The 17,330-nt window shown below is 37.5% G+C and overlaps 1 protein-coding gene across 19 annotated transcripts in view; it reads left to right on the top strand.

Annotated features, from left to right (window-relative positions):
• Nucleotides 1–17,043, top strand: part of dock7 (dedicator of cytokinesis 7) — a 46,482-nt gene extending 29,439 nt beyond the window's left edge. For 5 of the 19 annotated variants that reach the window (XM_055053552.1, XM_055053481.1, XM_055053584.1 and 2 more), the window contains 27 exons: nucleotides 261–356; nucleotides 456–596; nucleotides 869–982; nucleotides 1,440–1,607; nucleotides 1,723–1,862; nucleotides 1,953–2,122; nucleotides 3,368–3,546; nucleotides 3,665–3,847; nucleotides 4,841–5,000; nucleotides 5,252–5,348; nucleotides 6,349–6,366; nucleotides 7,924–8,020; nucleotides 8,176–8,310; nucleotides 8,415–8,567; nucleotides 8,952–9,110; nucleotides 9,277–9,377; nucleotides 9,470–9,662; nucleotides 9,743–9,886; nucleotides 10,309–10,440; nucleotides 11,159–11,173; nucleotides 13,901–14,026; nucleotides 14,140–14,229; nucleotides 14,315–14,551; nucleotides 14,733–14,876; nucleotides 14,959–15,065; nucleotides 15,137–15,304; nucleotides 16,312–17,043. In XM_055053552.1, coding sequence (XP_054909527.1) covers nucleotides 261–356; nucleotides 456–596; nucleotides 869–982; nucleotides 1,440–1,607; nucleotides 1,723–1,862; nucleotides 1,953–2,122; nucleotides 3,368–3,546; nucleotides 3,665–3,847; nucleotides 4,841–5,000; nucleotides 5,252–5,348; nucleotides 6,349–6,366; nucleotides 7,924–8,020; nucleotides 8,176–8,310; nucleotides 8,415–8,567; nucleotides 8,952–9,110; nucleotides 9,277–9,377; nucleotides 9,470–9,662; nucleotides 9,743–9,886; nucleotides 10,309–10,440; nucleotides 11,159–11,173; nucleotides 13,901–14,026; nucleotides 14,140–14,229; nucleotides 14,315–14,551; nucleotides 14,733–14,876; nucleotides 14,959–15,065; nucleotides 15,137–15,304; nucleotides 16,312–16,354 — 3,510 coding nt within the window. In that variant the 3' untranslated portion in view covers nucleotides 16,355–17,043. Of the gene's footprint in view, nucleotides 1–260; nucleotides 357–455; nucleotides 597–868; nucleotides 983–1,439; nucleotides 1,608–1,722; nucleotides 1,863–1,952; nucleotides 2,123–3,367; nucleotides 3,547–3,664; nucleotides 3,848–4,840; nucleotides 5,001–5,251; nucleotides 5,349–6,348; nucleotides 6,367–7,923; nucleotides 8,021–8,175; nucleotides 8,311–8,414; nucleotides 8,568–8,951; nucleotides 9,111–9,276; nucleotides 9,378–9,469; nucleotides 9,663–9,742; nucleotides 9,887–10,308; nucleotides 10,441–11,158; nucleotides 11,174–13,891; nucleotides 14,027–14,139; nucleotides 14,230–14,314; nucleotides 14,552–14,732; nucleotides 14,877–14,958; nucleotides 15,066–15,136; nucleotides 15,305–15,396; nucleotides 15,417–16,311 lie in introns of all 19 variants that reach the window. The other 14 variants (XM_055053567.1, XM_055053527.1, XM_055053593.1 and 11 more) reach the window with 7 other exon arrangements.
• Nucleotides 17,044–17,330: the final 287 nt, after the last annotated feature.

The raw sequence follows: 17,330 nt of genomic DNA, 5'->3' as shown, positions 1-17,330 counted from the left end.
GATTTTTCTGGTCTTTACAGTTTGAATCTGAAAGATGTATTTATTTTAAGGCTTTTTTCACATCTTCAGTAGGGGAGGGAACAGCTGTAGTAAGGACTGCAGGTGTTGCTCTGCTACAAATCTGTGCCAGAAAATAATTGCTGTACTTTTTCAGGAATCTTACTTTTGTCTTCCCGTGGCTCTGTTGCTTGTTGTTTCCCTCTCCGTCCTTGTCTCTCCCCTCCATCTCTCGATGTTTATGTTTCAAATTTGCCACCCAGCTCTTTCATGAGGAGTTGGCCCTGCAGTGGGTGGTGAGCAGTGGAAGTGTTCGGGAGGGGGCTCTGCAACAGGCCTGGTTTTTCTTTGAACTGATGGTAGGAGATTATTTTTGCATGGCATGTTTTTTCTCATTACTACCTTTTGCAAAAACATGACATTGTCATATGTTATCTCATCAAAAACCAACACTACAGGTAAAGAGCATCATCCACCACCTTTACTTTACCGAGCGGTTGGAGTCGCCAAGGAAAAACCGATTTCCCGAGCGCTTTATGGATGACATCACAGCGCTGGTCAGCACCATTGCTGGAGACATTGTCTCTCGTTTCCAGAAGGTAAATGAAGACCTTCTTGTGATATCGGCTAATAGCTCAAGAAGTAGAGTTTCTTAAGATATCAGCTTAGGGGATTTGGAGGGTTTTGTTTTTCAACAGTTGGTTACTCAGAGACTTCCTGCTTACTCAAGAAAAGAGAGATAATTATTGAAATTTTGACATTGGTTTGGTTTGAGTTTTTGCTAACAAATGTAGGTGGCCCTATAATTACACCCTACAACTGTTTATGAATTAAGATTAAAAAAATATGTTTGTACTTGTCATGTTTTCAGGATCTGGAGTTGGTGGAGAGGATAAACACTAGTCTGGCCTTCTTCCTCAATGATTTGCTGTCAGTCATGGACCGAGGTTTTGTCTTCACATTAATCAAGACATATTGGAAACAGGTGCTTATCATTACTTCACCCATCTATCCATCCATCCATCAATTAATTCCTGCATTTTGCTTGTCATTTGTTTAACAATTTGTCTCTCTCCCAGTTCATTTTTCCATCCATCTCTTTTCTTCCTTATGGTCTCCTGCATTCACATGTTGCTGTTTTGAAGCCTGACTGCAGTAGAAATATATTCAAATCCAGAGTAATTTTGTGTTTTTACTTGAAAATTATCTAAAAAATAATTTGAGAACTAGAAATTTAAATTAGGAAACACATGGAAATCCAACATGAAACCAGTCTGACCATCAAATTGCCGTTGTACATTTTGAATGTATTTCAAAAAGATCACAGCTCCAAATGTTACTTGGACTTTTGACTACATATGCTCCAATTCTTTTTATCTTAAATAACGCACTGCACCATGCTTGAAGATTTATATTCCTTTACTCAATTTTCTTTTGTTTAGGTGTCGACAAAGCTCTATGCTTTGCAGAACCCAACTCTGGAATCTTTACGGCTGGATTTTTTAAGAATCGTTTGTAGTCATGAACACTACGTTACCCTGAATCTGCCCTGCAGTCTGCTAACCCCACCTGCCTCGCCTTCACCGTCAGTGTCCTCGGCAACCTCACAGGTCAGTCAGAAACACTCAACTGCCAGATACTCTGAATTTAATTAACTTAGACTATGGTAGTTGCTGTGTGACTGGCCTCAAATCATATAATAATTGTTGCCTTTTTCTTAAGCAGAGCTCTGGGTTTTCCACTCACGTCCAAGACCAAAAGATAGCCAACATGTTTGAGCTTTCTATCCCATTCAGAGAGCAACATTACCTGGCTGGGCTCGTGCTGTCTGAGCTTTCTGTTATACTCGATCCAGACAATGAGGGGTTAGTGTGTTCGTAAAGGTGATATAAAAATGGATAGATTCTGTTTGTGCTCTACATTAATATTCTCTTTGTTTAAATGTTTGACTTCAGAATGTTTGGTCTCCATAAGAAAGTGGTGAGCGTTGTTCACAACCTCCTGTCAAGCCATGACTCTGACCCTCGTTATGCTGACACAGAGGTCAAGGCTCGGGTCGCTATGCTCTACCTACCTCTTATTGGAATTGTAATGGAAACGCTGCCGCAGCTCCATGATTTCACAGGTAGAGTTCAGAAGTTTTCATTTAGGAGTAATTATGTGAACTCATGATGGCATGAAACGTTCTCCAAATTCACAGCAGTTCTGCAAGGATTGCAGGGATGTAACAGAAAAATCAGTGTTGTTATAATTAGAAAAAAATCTTTCAACTTTTTTCAGTTTTTTTCTTTGTCTGACCTGCTCATTCAGATTTTGATCTTTTTGTACTGGAGGTTCTTTGATATTTATCCTACACAAATCCTGCTTGGTTATTTAGCAGAATCTTGGAAGTTTTTATTTTTGTTGCATTTAGTGAGCAGAAAAAATTCTATTACAGCATTTTGAGAAATTGTGTAGTTCCGATCTCTGTCAGAACTGCAACTAGTGATTATTTTAGTGTTAAAATGTGGAAATAAACAATTCAATTCCCTTTATAAATAAGAAAAATGCTATTCTACTGTCTGAATTGTAATATCTTAGCATTTTGGCTAAAACTAGGTCACTTGAGTTTTGAATAAAATATATTTACAAAGGTGTTTTTAATCTTAAATTCAAATTGTACAGATTTTTCATATAATTTTGGCTTAATTATGTCTTAGAATGTACTATTTTCATTCAGCTTATGGCCTTTTTATGAGTCTACTCCAGTTAGAATTTGTAACAAATTAATTGACGATTATATCAGTACTCGACTAATCGGGGCTAATCCTGCTTTCAGGATCATTTCAGGCTTTCTGAATATTAATCAATCTGAAATATTTTCAAATTTGTTCTTGTCAAATGTGACAAATCTGGGCACTTAGCTCACTTTTTTTTCTTATCAGATTTCTCTTTCCAGAAAGTTAGAAAGGAACAATCCATTTGGGAAATTTGGACATTTGGTCACAGGAAAATAATTTGGAACAGAATGTGACGAAATGCCAGTTACCTATAGGATTTTTTTTTTTTTTTTTTTTTTTTATAAAATCCTATAGGATTTTAACTGTTGCATTTGGACTTTAAATAGCAACACCACCTTGCACCCTTTAAGGTTATCAGTTGAGCTTCAAAGCATGGCACCCCTTGACATCATGTTCCCTGATAATCTCTAACATTCCTTATCTTATATTTTGTGCTATTTTTTAAACTGTGTACTCTTGTGTCCAAGGTCTAACGCAAAGTCTGTGCGTTTGCTTTTAAGTAATATTTTTAGAATTATCATGGATTTTTCTGTATTTTTATATATGATACATTTTTATCATTTGTAATTCTTTTCTTTTTATGACATTAGAGTCGCACAATCAGTGGGGTCGGCCTGGCTGTCCCCAAGGTATGGCTGTGGGTAGTGGGGGAGAAGAAGCAGAAGGAGAGGGCAACAGTATGATCAGTCAGACTGTTGCCATGGCAATAGCCGGTACCTCAACCGCATCTCCAATGTCCCGACCAAGTAGCTTTTTGCTGAACTCACAGGTAGGTTGCTGCTCACTATGTGACATAATGAGTCAGTTAATTAAAGTGTCTCACCACATCTTGTGCCCATCTGTTGTCGTTTTTCCTCCCTGTGATTTGATCTGGGAAATCTCTCCAGACGGGTCGCCAGCATGGGAGCTTCTCGGCCGAGTCGAGCCGCAGTCTGCTGATCTGTCTGCTCTGGGTTTTGAAGAACGCCGACGAGCTGGTGCTGCAGAAATGGTTTACAGACCTGTCTGTGTCTCAGCTCAACCGCCTGCTGGATCTCCTCTACCTCTGCGTGTCTTGCTTTGAGTACAAGGTAGCATCCCTGATGAGATGGATAAATTTACTCTTCTAAAGATGGTTAAGAAAAGCCTTGAAACAAATTATTCTTTTGTTGCTGTAGGATATACTTGCAATGAAATATCTAGAAAAGTTACTAGAGATATCTAGTAATTTAAGTAGATTTATTTGGTCAGGAAAAATAAACATGTTGGGAAACAAATATTTCATCAAAAATTACCAGTGTTAAGTTTGTTGGTACTGCAGCAACAAAGTTTTTATACACCACACTTTTTCCAATAGTAAACCAGGTAATCTAACATTTCACAAGTTTAAAGCATACAGAGAGAGATCTTTGACCATTGCTGTTTGCACAATTTCTCTAGATATTTCAGAGTCCTGGTTCCTCTCTTGTACTTGTGTCTCTCAAGGCTTCTGTAGAATTTATGTGTGAGGGCTGAGATTTCCATGGAATGAGGTTAATTTTTTGATTGTCCTCTGGAAATACTGAATGAAAACTAGATTTTATCACCGTACAATCAACCAATTTTTTTTCAATATCCTAGTATTCAAACGGCTCATGATTCTATGAATTCTGTGTTTCCACTGAGCGTTACGCCAATGTCTGGGTTAAACCCACACGCCAAACAAAGTACCAGTGCCATGACAAACTTGACACACTAATACTTGTACCATTTTGTGCAACACAGATCCCACACCATAAGCAACAGTAGACAATAGCTGCTTTTCCAGTATTCTTGTGAAAGATGGTCGTACATTTTTCAAAACATGATAAACAAAAGCATCATCATGCTTTGTCCACTGTGCTGCTTCTTGTGCTCCAGTTTTCTATTTGGTTTTTGCTTTTGCTTTAGATAAACTTCCTGCAGTGCTGCATCTTTGCTGCTTGCTCTTCTTTCTGTGTGCTTTAGCTACTAACTTGCTTTGCTTGCTGGTTCTGTTCTGCAAGTAACTTCCCGCACTGTGTGTTCTCTGTCCTGTCACTCACCATGCTCTCCATGGAAACAAGGCCCATGTTGTGTTCACCATGCAGGGAAAGAAGGCATTCGAGCGCATGAACAGTTTAACGTTTAAGAAGTCCAAAGACATGAAGGCCAAGTTGGAGGAAGCCATACTTGGCAGCATCGGCGCCAGGCAGGAAATGGTGCGCCGCAGCCGCGGACAGCTAGGTGGGTCTACACACTGTCACATGCACATGTAGGAAGACCTGCAAAAGAAAAAAAACAAACAGCTAAGTTTCATAAATTGCAACAGAGTGCTTGGCTCAAATGGAAATTAACAAACAGTGTACAGCCACAGACACGTGTACCTAATATCAATTATCAGATAAAGCTACTGCCAAAAGAAGTTGTTTCCTAGGGTAAACACAACCTTTTTTACCACTGCTGAATAAAGTAAATAATGTTTCTCCATAATTTAGAGCGGAGTCCATCTGGCAGTGCTTTTGGCAGTCAAGAAAACCTCCGGTGGAGGAAGGACATGACCCACTGGAGACAAAACAGTGAAAGGATGGACAAGTATGTTCTCTTAAAAGTTATTCTTTACCACTCTAGTTTTATTTGCCAGAAAGCCTAGTCAGTATATTTTATGTAAATGAATAATGAAGGTGTATATTTGTTGTGTGGTTTTGTACAATTTTGGTTAAATTTAAGTAATGTTTGAACTCATCAAAGCTCTGATCATTCATATAGTGAACCCTATATCAACCAAGTGGTTAACCTTTTCCCGTTTATTGCTCATATTTTCTCGAAGTGTCAGGATTTTTTTATCTGAAAGAACAGACACAAATTACTTTTCTCACAAATAAATTAAAAAAGCGTCAACAACAAATATGTACAGTGAATTCAAGGCGCTGAGTGAGTGGATGTGATGGAGCCGGGGTTTTTTCAGGTAAAATTAGTTTCCGGTCCTAATTTGATTTATTTGCTTCTCAACTAGATCCCAAACCTTGGAAGATATTTTCTCACAAGCAGCTTAGTGGTTAGCTTTCATGTTTATTTTTATGAAATTGCTAGTTTTATATTATTTGTTTTTATTTATTTATTCAATCATTATTGTACTTTTTAAAAATCCAGCCTCATATGACTTCAGAATATTTTGCAGATGTGTTCTTCTGTTAATTGACATAGATATATGTCTTTACTAAGCTGTTTCCCTGTGGCATAAGTATGAAATGACACAATGGTCAATCGGATGAGAACATGCCACTCAATTAAGGTCTGTCAGTCCTCATAAATCAGGAAAACATTAGATTTTATATTCTGGCAAGTTTTTATCAAGACAACTCTGATAACATGTTTTGCAGCCATTGGGGTTTTTGTGATTATTTGTTCAGATTTTTTTTTAAATTATGAAAACATATCTAATATAGAAACTTACCATTTTTTTATCCAGCAAGTAAAAAATCTCCTTATTGCTTGGTCTTCATTTCATTTCACATCTTTTTAAAGTCTACCTCCAGCTTTGTTTTTGTGTTAATTTTCATGTGTTCTCTCATGTCGCTGTGTGTTTATGTAGGAGTCACAGATCAGTCAGGTATTGTATGGCCTACATTTGTCGTGTGCTGCTTTGAGTTGCCCTCTGCTTTAGAGCCTCATTTAAGGTGTTTTGTCATACATGTGGGAAGTGAGCCAGTTAAAGTGGAAAACGAAATGTTTGTTTCAGTTACAACATGATGTACTGGACTTTGGACCAGTCGGTAAATAATTTTCTGATATATTTGTGTTTCTTATGACAAGCACTAGCTATTTATACAGGGAAATCATCAAGGTTTTCATTACTCATTTGCTCTCCATTTTAACAGTTTAAGTCTCACATGGGCATGATGGCATAAACAAAGACCCCGCTGATCCTGATTCTGATCCCTTGTCCCTCCACTCCCTTTGTCGCGGTAACATCGTTTGCTTTTGGGTTGATAGTGGTTGCTGTGGGTGTGTTTGGCTTTTTAACCAGTATGCTACAAGTCCAGTATTATGTGTATCTGGTGCTGCTGCCAATTTGTTATGAACTCATGTAATTTTTGATACAATTAAAGAGTGACATGATTAAAAGCCCAACATGTTTTATTTTGATATGTGGCAATGTAGATAATTTAGCACTTGAAAATTTACTGTTTAGACAAGTTTGGTTTATATATAAATTTAGATCCAACATGAACTACTCCTTGTTCTTCACATTTATAGACTGTAAATTTATGCTTCAGATAGCATATTTTGTCATTGCTCAGCATTTCTATCCAACTTATTGTCTGTAGTATAGTTCTCCCTTATTTGCATTGCGAATAGGGGTACAAGCTGTTCTTATTCACAAGTTTCTCTTCATTAGTGTTTAGAAAGTCAAATTAATCTGAAATATTATTTGAAAAGCTTTTGATTGCACCCACGTTAAATGCACTTAGATGTTAGTGTTAATCTTAATAAGACCCTGACCCTGTTTGGTCATACTTATCTGACCAGGCAGATAGTGCAGGTTAGCTGCAGGCAAAGGCTACAGCACCAAACATCAGATATGTTCCTAGATGGTTAGGACATTAGCCTTAAGTTTATATTTAGTTGAAAGAGGCATTCCTACATACATATTGGTTTCTGTAAGAGTAAACATGCTTATTAGAATAAATTAATTCAGTAATAAGACACCATTGGAACAGTTTAAATTAATTGCAGAAATGCCTCAGATTGTATCATTATATAACTTTCAGTGCAACCCTTAATTTTCTATGTTGTATTTATTACTGACTGACATTTACACTTATACTTGCATTCTTCCATAGGTGTCCAGAAAGTGTTTTTGTATTCTCAATAAAAATTGTATGGAAAAAATTTAATAATTACAAATATAATTAACTCCACTTTCATACATACAGTTACTTTTGTTCTTTTTATTTAAAACTGGACTTTGATAGAAATATGTAAAATGTACAGGTTTTCATTATGTACAATTCTGAGTCTCAAAAATAACAGAACCTGTCCATTAAAAAGATGTTTTAACCCTTAAACAGTTTCTAATTGTGACATTTGTTGAAAGTGCTGACTATATTAAAGCCAAAATATTACCATTGCAATTTATTCCTTTCTGGATTTTTTGTGATGATAGGACGCGAGCGGAGTTGGAGCATGAAGCACTTATAGATGGGAACCTAGCAACAGAGGCCAACTTAATTATTCTTGATACTCTGGAGATTGTTGTACAGGTAAGCAGGCAAACACACAGCAACAAATGCTCCAAGTACTGCTTGCGATTTTATGCAGGATTTTATGCTAATTGAAAGACTGAGAAAACACTTTCATATTTTTATACCGCATCTCTTTTATTTCTCAAATAATGTTGTCTTTGTTTATCTTGTAGACGGCATCAGTGACTGAATCTAAGGAGAGCATTCTGGGTGGGGTGTTAAAGGTGCTGCTTCACAGCATGGCTTGCAACCAGAGCGCCCTCTACCTTCAGCACTGTTTTGCCACACAAAGAGCTCTGGTTTCCAAGGTTGGATTTTTAAACTACTAGGAATACTTAAATGCTGATTTGTTTGTTTTTTATTCAGTCTTTGTCCTTCATAAATCTTTTTTTGCTGAACTTTGCTTGTTTAGTTTCCAGAGCTGCTGTTTGAGGAGGAAACAGAGCAGTGTGCGGATCTGTGTCTGCGACTCCTGAGAAGCTGCAGCAGTAGCATCAGTACCATCAGATCCCACGCCAGCGCTTCCCTTTACCTCCTCATGAGGCAAAACTTTGAGATTGGAAACGTAAGTAAAACCACAAACTGAAAGGCTCCCAACGCTAAATAGCTGGATCTCAGCATTTGTTCTCTAGTGTTTGAAGTTTAAATCTGTTACGATGTAGGTTATATAACTAGTATGCAAAAGCAATTTATTTTCATTAACATCAACCAATTTGCTGCAGAGCTTAAAATGCCTTCTCTCAGACGTGAGCGAATGACTGTTGTGATTTATTTAAAGGCATCATTTCAAGAACTCAAAAGAAATTAAATCCTAGATGGCTTTAAAAATGATTCATGTGGATTAAAAGTTCAATTTCTCTGCATGGTATGCAAGTCATTTTCAATCCAGGTTTTAAACTTGTGACAAATTCTTGTTTCTCGCCTCTTTTTATTTGTCTTTAATCTTTAGAACTTTGCAAGAGTGAAAATGCAGGTGACCATGTCTCTGTCCTCGCTGGTCGGAACGTCTCAGAATTTTAATGAAGAGTTTCTCCGTCGTTCGTTGAAAACAATCCTCACCTACGCAGAGGAAGACCTAGAACTCAGAGAGACCACCTTTCCAGATCAGGTACTCATTTAACAAATCTATATCAGATATTTATTAATTTTAGTAATTATGACTTAATCTTTTTCATTTTAGCACCAAATCTTCTTTTCATTTTACTAGAGCAAATTAAATGTAGCCTAAATTTTTTCCTTTGTTTTTTTTTTGTGTTGTTTTTTTGTCCTCCCAGGTCCAAGACCTTGTGTTTAATCTGCACATGATCCTGTCTGACACAGTGAAGATGAAGGAACACCAAGAAGATCCTGAGATGTTGGTAGATCTCATGTACAGGTAACAAACACATGAGTAACCAAGAACCTATAAATTTATCTCTCTTTGGTTTTTGTCTCTCTGTTCTAACTATTTTTTGTTCTGACCTTCAGGATTGCGAAGGGATACCAGACATCCCCAGACCTGCGTCTGACATGGCTGCAGAACATGGCAGGAAAACACTCTGAAAGGAGCAATCACGCCGAGGCGGCGCAGTGTTTGGTGCACAGCGCTGCCCTCGTTGCAGAATACCTGAGCATGTTGGAGGACCGCAAGTACCTTCCTGTAGGCTGCGTCACCTTTCAGGTAAGGACGGGTCTGGTGGCAATGAGGTCAAGTTTGCTACCATATATTTTGGTTTTTATGTCTTATTGTATGATTTTCAGAACATTTCTTCAAATGTGCTGGAGGAATCGGCTGTCTCTGACGATGTCGTGTCACCAGATGAAGAGGGTATCTGCTCTGGGAAATATTTCACTGAAATCGGTCTTGTGGGCCTCTTGGAGCAGGCCGCTGCCTCCTTCTCCATGGTGAGATTACTTCCTTTTTGTCCAAAACAAATGTCAAGTCCGATTTTTCATCAAGTCATCAAGATACTGCAGGTTCTGTAGAATTAGAATATAAGACACAAAGTCATTGACATCTAATTGTCTGGAAAGAGTTTTAATGCTTTTTCTAAGATTTTGATACTCCACTGAATCTATCGAATTTAATAGTGATAAAACAGCGAAAACAGAAGACACCTTTTCACTATGTCTCTATGGAATAGACAAACAGACAGAGTACATATTGGTAATCACAGCAGGAAAGAAAATCTTTATATCAAAACAAATTGTACAATAGAAACAAGCTCATCAGGAATCCAGTCATGCTAATTTCTATGGGACTAATGCTGAAGTTTTAGTTGTTTCAGTGGATAATTCTACTTTATTGAAGTTTCCTTTCTCTCCAGGCCGGGATGTATGAGGCAGTGAATGAAGTATACAAGGTGCTAATCCCAATCCACGAAGCCAACAGAGACGCGAAAAAGCTAGCCACCATCCATGGTAAACTACAGGAAGCCTTTAGCAAAATTGTCCATCAGGTAAATATAAAACAAAGGAAGAAGCATTGCTTACAGTTTAAAGTTATCGAGTCAAAAATTAATTTAGCTATTAATAAAGAAAATTAGGTTATTTGAATGTGATCATCAGCAGTTATTTTGCTGCACATGTAGATTTTGTGAGAACTCATTTTTAATTATCTCCAAGTGGCATTTAAAAAAAAAAAGTCAGAACACAGAATGAAAAAGTCCAAACTAGCCTTCGCCTTCTAATGAAAGTTTATCACTCCCATCAAATGTGTAGAAGATCAAAATCAGTATTTAATTGTACGAAGGTTGATTGATTCATTCAGAACCATGTTGGAGCCCAGCAGTGAAACAGGCTTTCACACAGACACAATATTGCACGTTGTTATTGTTTATAATTTTATCTTCTGTACATATTTTGATTTTTTATTGTTTGGATATGTCAGTCTCCTGGCATGCTTTATTTCATTTGTTTTTAAGAAATAAAAGATGTATGAGATGTCAGCATTGGTTTAATCACTTGGTGTGTAGTTTCAGTGGTGACCAAAAATTATTCTTCTTAAATGATATTTGCTTAATTTGATTCTGGATAAGATGGAATTTTCTCCAATCTTGAATAGTTGTGAAGGAGAAATTCTCTTGGTCGTATCATCCTGTGCATGTGTGGACCACGCTGTGTGTGGGGGTTGGAATGTCTTGTCCTCACATGTCCTGTATTCTCTTTGTTACACAGAGTACTGGCTGGGAGGTAGGTGGTTAAATAGTTCCTGCTTGGCCCTGCTCATGTTTATCTTTATTTTAAATATTTTCATTTACTCTCCATCTTTTTATTTGCCAGCTGCGAGCACTCTGTTGCTCTTTGCTTTATTTTCATTCATTCAGTCCATTAACAGCTGCAGACATTCCCAACCGTCTGCCCTGCTGGGGATGTTGCTGTATTTATTCACCAAAGCCCTCACCTGTCTTCATGTCTCTTCCCTCATTTTGTGCCGGAGAAACTTGTTTTCGTTTTTTTGTTGTTTTTTTTCCAAACGCGACAGTGCTGAAGGGCTGTGCATGACAGCCACGAGATGACACTAATGACTAAAAAGTCGACATGAATGCGTCGCCAGCACAGTCCGCTCCTAATCCGCCCTCCCTCGCCTTCTGTCTGTCTTCTGGTGTCAGTCAGCGCTCGCTCTTCGACTGACACCGCCCGCTGTCACACTTCATCTCACCCTCATCTTCATTCACAGGGCTCGATTTCAGTACACTGTTTAAACATGAAGGGTCTCGGATCTTTCTTGCCTCACTCAATTTTAGGTGCCTTTTCTAATGAAGGTGTTGCAAACATTGGGTGGAAGCAGGAATCAGATTATTAAAGCTGCCAATTTTTTCTCCAGTGAGGGTTCAGCTAACAGTATTTTTTGAGTTATTTGATTTTTTCCTTTTGATTTGAAGTTACTATTATGATGGACTTTTTCTTTTAATTATATAAACTAAATCGACCCCTGACTAATTACTATTATTTTCCATCCAACCTTTCATTGTGTTAACTTTATTAACCTCTGGGTGAGTTTTCATGGTTTGTTGCATGAGTTGGTTCAGATTCTGGTTGTTTTTTTTTCTTATTATTATTTTTCTTGTTTTGGAATTGCACGGAGGGTGCATGGTGGTGTTTAAGGGCAAGGTTCTTTATTTCTGACTTTGTTCCCTTTTTCTTTCGTCTCGCATGGTCTGGAATCATTTTCTTCAAATCACTGAAGATATTTTTGATCTTGTGTTTGTGTTGTTTTTGTTGATTCGGGGGGCAACCCCATCCTGATTAAAATTTGTTCTGTTTTCTCCTTTTTGATTTGCCTGGTTGCTGACCCTCCCCTCCCACTTTACTTAATTGTGTCTTGTGGTAAGTGCTTTAGTTTAAGGGTATTGACGGCATTTTGTTGTAATGTTAAATATTTTGAAAATCTACCAAGCCATAACATTGTAAAATCCTACAAAGGAAATGTTACACTTTGACATACACACCTGTGCAATTTAAAACTACATGCCTGTTCTTCTTTGAGTCTCTTTTTCTTGTTAAACTTCTTGACTTTTTTGTTGTTTCTCAGGGTAGAATTTTCTGAATTTCACCTACAAATAAAAATGCAAGGCTTTTATTCAGCAAGCCCTCCTGTTGCTTTGATTCATGGCTTGAATTCAACAGTTTTTATGCAATAGTCAGAAGCGTCTGTGGTCTGCTTTTCCTACTTTTTTTTTGTTGCTTTGTTTGTACTTGAACTCTGTTAAATGAAAAACAGTTGAAAGTTACCATTTCTGGGGGCTGTTGGGCTTCTCCTAGATACTTTTTTTAACCTTTGATATGCTGATTCTTACTTTAGCCAATTCTTAACTCTCTAAGACTTCCTGTATTCATATTTAATCATTTTTCAAATGTACTTACTTCAACAAAACCTGGCAATTTAACAATTCTAATAACTTGTGAGCAAGTGTTTGCTCTGCGATGACTTTAAAACCATTTAAAAAAAATTTCTAATTCAACACTATCTAATTTGACTATAGACAATCTGTAGTTTCCCTAGAAAGTGCAGATTGTTTCCCAAAGTGTTAGCTTTCCAAAATAGTATCAACATTTTCAAATCAAGAATGTTCCATAACAAAAGAATGAAACAATGGAAGACTGAAGTATGTTCAGTCTTCTTGTTAGCTGCTGAAAGTCTTGCTCTCTCTCTTGCAGGCTAAATGAACTGTTTACTTTTCTCACTGTGTTATAGAAAATACATTTTCCTTTTGAATAGCTTGCTACATGTGTTTTTGCTCTGAATTAATTACACTGAAATTGACAATCTGTAACCTCGTCTTTATTCAGTAGAAACCTCCCCTCTGTGAGCTGTTATTCTTTTTTCAATCTCCATCTGACAAGTAGCAGTTCAAAACATAAATGATCTCTTCCCAGCCCATTTCTTGGTGCATCTTTTGTTAATTTACAAAATCTCTAGATGAACCATTACTCACCGGAATCTAAATACCACACCATGCTTTTTTAGGACACAGATGATGAATGTTTAATCCAGGAATGTCAGACTCTTCTTTTCATTTTGGGCCTTACCAAGATATATCAAAAATTTTCTTAAAGGGCCAGCTGTGGCAGAATGTATTGATAAAACTACCCTTTAACTAACTGTAAAGATATTAATATATCTTCAAAGATATTTATACATTGCTGCATCTGCACTTGATGAGTACTTCTTGAAATTAAATATTATTGAACATCTTGGCACATTCACCCTAACTTCCCAGAGGAGGAGGTTGTCTTCTGCAAAAGACCTCCTGTTTCTGTTGTAGTTAAAGTGAAGGCTTCGCACTCTTTCACAAGTTTTAGTCGATCTTGGTTCTGCCACTGTGGAGAGCTGTGATTTTTGTCTAAAGTTTTCATTTATTCAGAGTTGAAGACATTCCTCTGACAGGTGTTTGTCTCTGCTCACAGGACGGGAAGAGGATGTTTGGAACGTACTTCAGAGTGGGATTTTATGGTTCAAAGTTTGGCGACTTGGATGAGCAGGAGTTTGTGTATAAAGAGCCGGCCATCACAAAATTGGCCGAAATCTCCCACAGGCTCGAGGTACACAGCATCGCTCTTCAACAACTCCTCAACTCCTGAACTAAAAAAGAATAACCGATTTAAAATGTTTACACCTAGCAGAAGTGTAAAGGCCCCGCCCTCTTTTCTCTTAGAGCTTCTATGGGGAGCGCTTCGGGGAGGAGCAGGTAGAAGTCATTAAGGACTCCAACCCTGTAGATAAGTGCAAACTTGACCCCAATAAGGTTGGTGCTCCAAAGCTTCATCACCATGTCAAATTGATCCGCAGCAAACCCGCCTGGTCATTTGACAACATTTTGCTGTGCGCAGGCCTTCATCCAGATCACGTACGTGGAGCCGTACTTCGACACTTACGAGATGAAAGACCGCATTACCTACTTTGACAAGAACTACAACTTGAGGCGCTTTGTGTACTGCACTCCTTTCACCTTGGACGGCCGGGCCCACGGGGACCTGCACGAGCAATTCAAACGCAAGACCATCCTTACCACATCACACGCCTTTCCTTACATCAAGACCAGGATCAACATCATTCACAAGGAAGAGGTAGGCCATGAAGGAACAAGAGGTTAACTGGAAAAGACTTGGACAAGCCAGATGCCTGCTGGGAACTGAACAAAGATTAACAACTATATAAACGAGTATTTTTTGAAGGAGTTATTGTGAAACATTAAAATGGTAAAAGGAAAATTATGTTCAAAATCTCTGGACGTTTTTCTATTTCCAGATTATTTCCACGCCCATAGAGGTGGCAATAGAGGATATGCAGAAGAAGACGCAGGAGCTGGCTTTTGCCACCCACCAGGACCCGGCTGACGCCAAAATGCTGCAGATGGTCTTGCAGGGATCTGTGGGCACAACGGTAAACCAGGTCAGACATCAGCAAAACACACAGCACTTCTTTTTATTTTATTTTATTTCTGTTGATGCTCATATAGAAAACTCATTTTTAGGGTCCGTTGGAAGTGGCTCAGGTGTTCCTGTCAGAAATCCCAAATGACCCAAAACTGTATCGACACCACAACAAGCTCCGTCTATGCTTTAAAGACTTCACAAAGAGGTACTTTATGCTTCCAAACTATGTTTGTTAGGATATTTCAGTTTTACGTTCCAGCGTTTGTCCTGCCAAAGGTGCGAAGACGCCCTCAGGAAGAACAAGAGCCTGATTGGACCGGACCAGAAAGAGTACCAGAGGGAGCTGGAGCGAAACTACCACAGACTGAAGGAGGCGCTCCAGCCCCTCATCAACAGGAAGATCCCGCAGCTTTACAAACCCGTCCTGCAGGTCAACTCGCACAGGTGAGAGAAGACATGTCGCCCGTCTGCGCTCACGTCTTTGTTTTGGTAATTTTTTTTTAAAACAGTGTTTTGTTTTTGTAATAATCATGCAGCAAACGGACAGCTTGATAAGGTAGCTCTGAAACTACACCTCATGTTTTGTGTCGTCATTTAGAGATTTTAGAGAATTTTCTCAAGCAAAAAAAACAGTTTGTAGCACTGCACCCACACTTAAAAACGGAGATTGACATGGAAATGATGATGCTGCGCACAAACACCCGAATTTGAATGATTCTTTAATTATGCATTTTATTTTTTTTTTAAATCACAATTGCTAACACTTCTGCCATTTGAGTAGAAGATTCTGATATTTTAACAGTCGATACATGAAGTGCCTTGCAAAAGTATTCACACTGTTTGAACTTTTTGACACATGTGATGTTTCATTCTTGTACTTCAAGATTTGATATTGTAGTCCAACACAAAGTAATGGAAAACTGTGAAATTGAAAGAAAATGATATATGGTTTTCAACTGAATCTGAAAAGTGTGGTGTACATCTGTGTTCATCCTCCTCTGAATAAAATTCTCTTCAAGTTGCCTAATTAGTAAACAGAGACCACCTGTGTGCTTATAAATCTTGCAGTTCTATCAAGATCAAAAAACACTGATTATAAGTTTTCGCAGAACATTGTTCCTAGTCAAAGTCCTAAAGTTAACGTAACCTAGAACCTGTGGCAAGAACTCTCAGAAGGAATAAAAAAAGCCATGTGTTTCTTTTCATCCACGTCACAGTTGTATATTTAATGCTGATTTATCGCATAAAATCCAAACAAAATACATTTAAGTTTGTGATTTTAAATTAAAAGGTGAAAATGTTCAAGGGTTGTAAATATTTTTGCAAGTCACAAAATGCCACCCAAATCAAGCTTTAAAGTAAATCATCCAGCTCATGTCCATCAATACTTAAAAGAAATCTAGGAAAAAAAACAGAAAATTCTCTAAATCCTTTTTTTTTTCATTTTGCAGAGATTCCTTCAGCAGACTGAGTCTTCGCAAGCTTGACATTTGAAGATAGATTGCACTCAGTCACCGACACAAAGACGACAAAAATTTGCAATATTAATTTATTTTGAAGTGTAAATAGGAGTGTTTGTTACAAGTGAAGGAACTCGGTACGTCATTCCAGTGTCTTAATTTGTTTCTAGACAAACGGTCACACAGTCTGCAAAGTGAATAAGGAAGTTGCTGTTTGTTGCTGAGGGGATGTTTTTTTCCCTCAGCTATCTTAAGAAACCCACACATTTAAACACTTGATACCAACAGAACCTTCAAGCTATAAACCAGTGAATACGAAGAGTGCTCTGAGCCCCGGATAAGTGCCAAACTCCCTGCTCCCCTTTTTACAGCCAACCTTTTTACAAGCCTCCACAGAAAAAGGTACCACTTTAAAAGTTAAGGTGTTTATTTAAATATTCTGTACGATGTGTCAAAGAATAATGTATTCAATTTCATTTGTGCACTTTTTTTTTATTATAGCGTAGCAATGCATTATGACTTGAAAGTTTATGTATTGGAGGGAAGAGAGGAAGAAAAAAAATGAAAACTTGGAAAAAGTTGTACCAGTATTTATCATGATGCTTTATTATTTTATGTTGAAGCAACAACATTTTAAAATTAGGTACTTAAAACATTCTTGTATAATTTTATGTAGTTTTGTTTTACTTTTAATATTTTACTAAATAAATATTTTAATGTTCAGATGGTGTGTGATTTTTTTTTTATTGTAATGTACAAACCTATGTGAATAGTTTGGAATAACATTGAAAATGTAACTTAATTCAATAACAGACATATATACTCATTAGAGTGACATGTGTCAAGCACTTATTTCCGTTAATTTTAATCATGGCTTACAATAAATACAAACAATAGATAAGATAGCTTTACAAAAATAGTTGTACTTGGTCTGGATTAAGATTTTCACCTGAATTACCAAAACTTTCATTTTGCAGGGACTTTTGGTTCAGTAGCAACCAGTCTTTCTT

The sequence above is a fragment of the Poeciliopsis prolifica genome, unplaced genomic scaffold (genome assembly GCF_027474105.1).
Source record: "Poeciliopsis prolifica strain line A6 unplaced genomic scaffold, Auburn_PproV2 SCAFFOLD002, whole genome shotgun sequence".
Lineage (NCBI taxonomy): Eukaryota > Metazoa > Chordata > Actinopteri > Cyprinodontiformes > Poeciliidae > Poeciliopsis > Poeciliopsis prolifica.
This window is presented reverse-complemented; position numbering and strand designations above follow the sequence as displayed.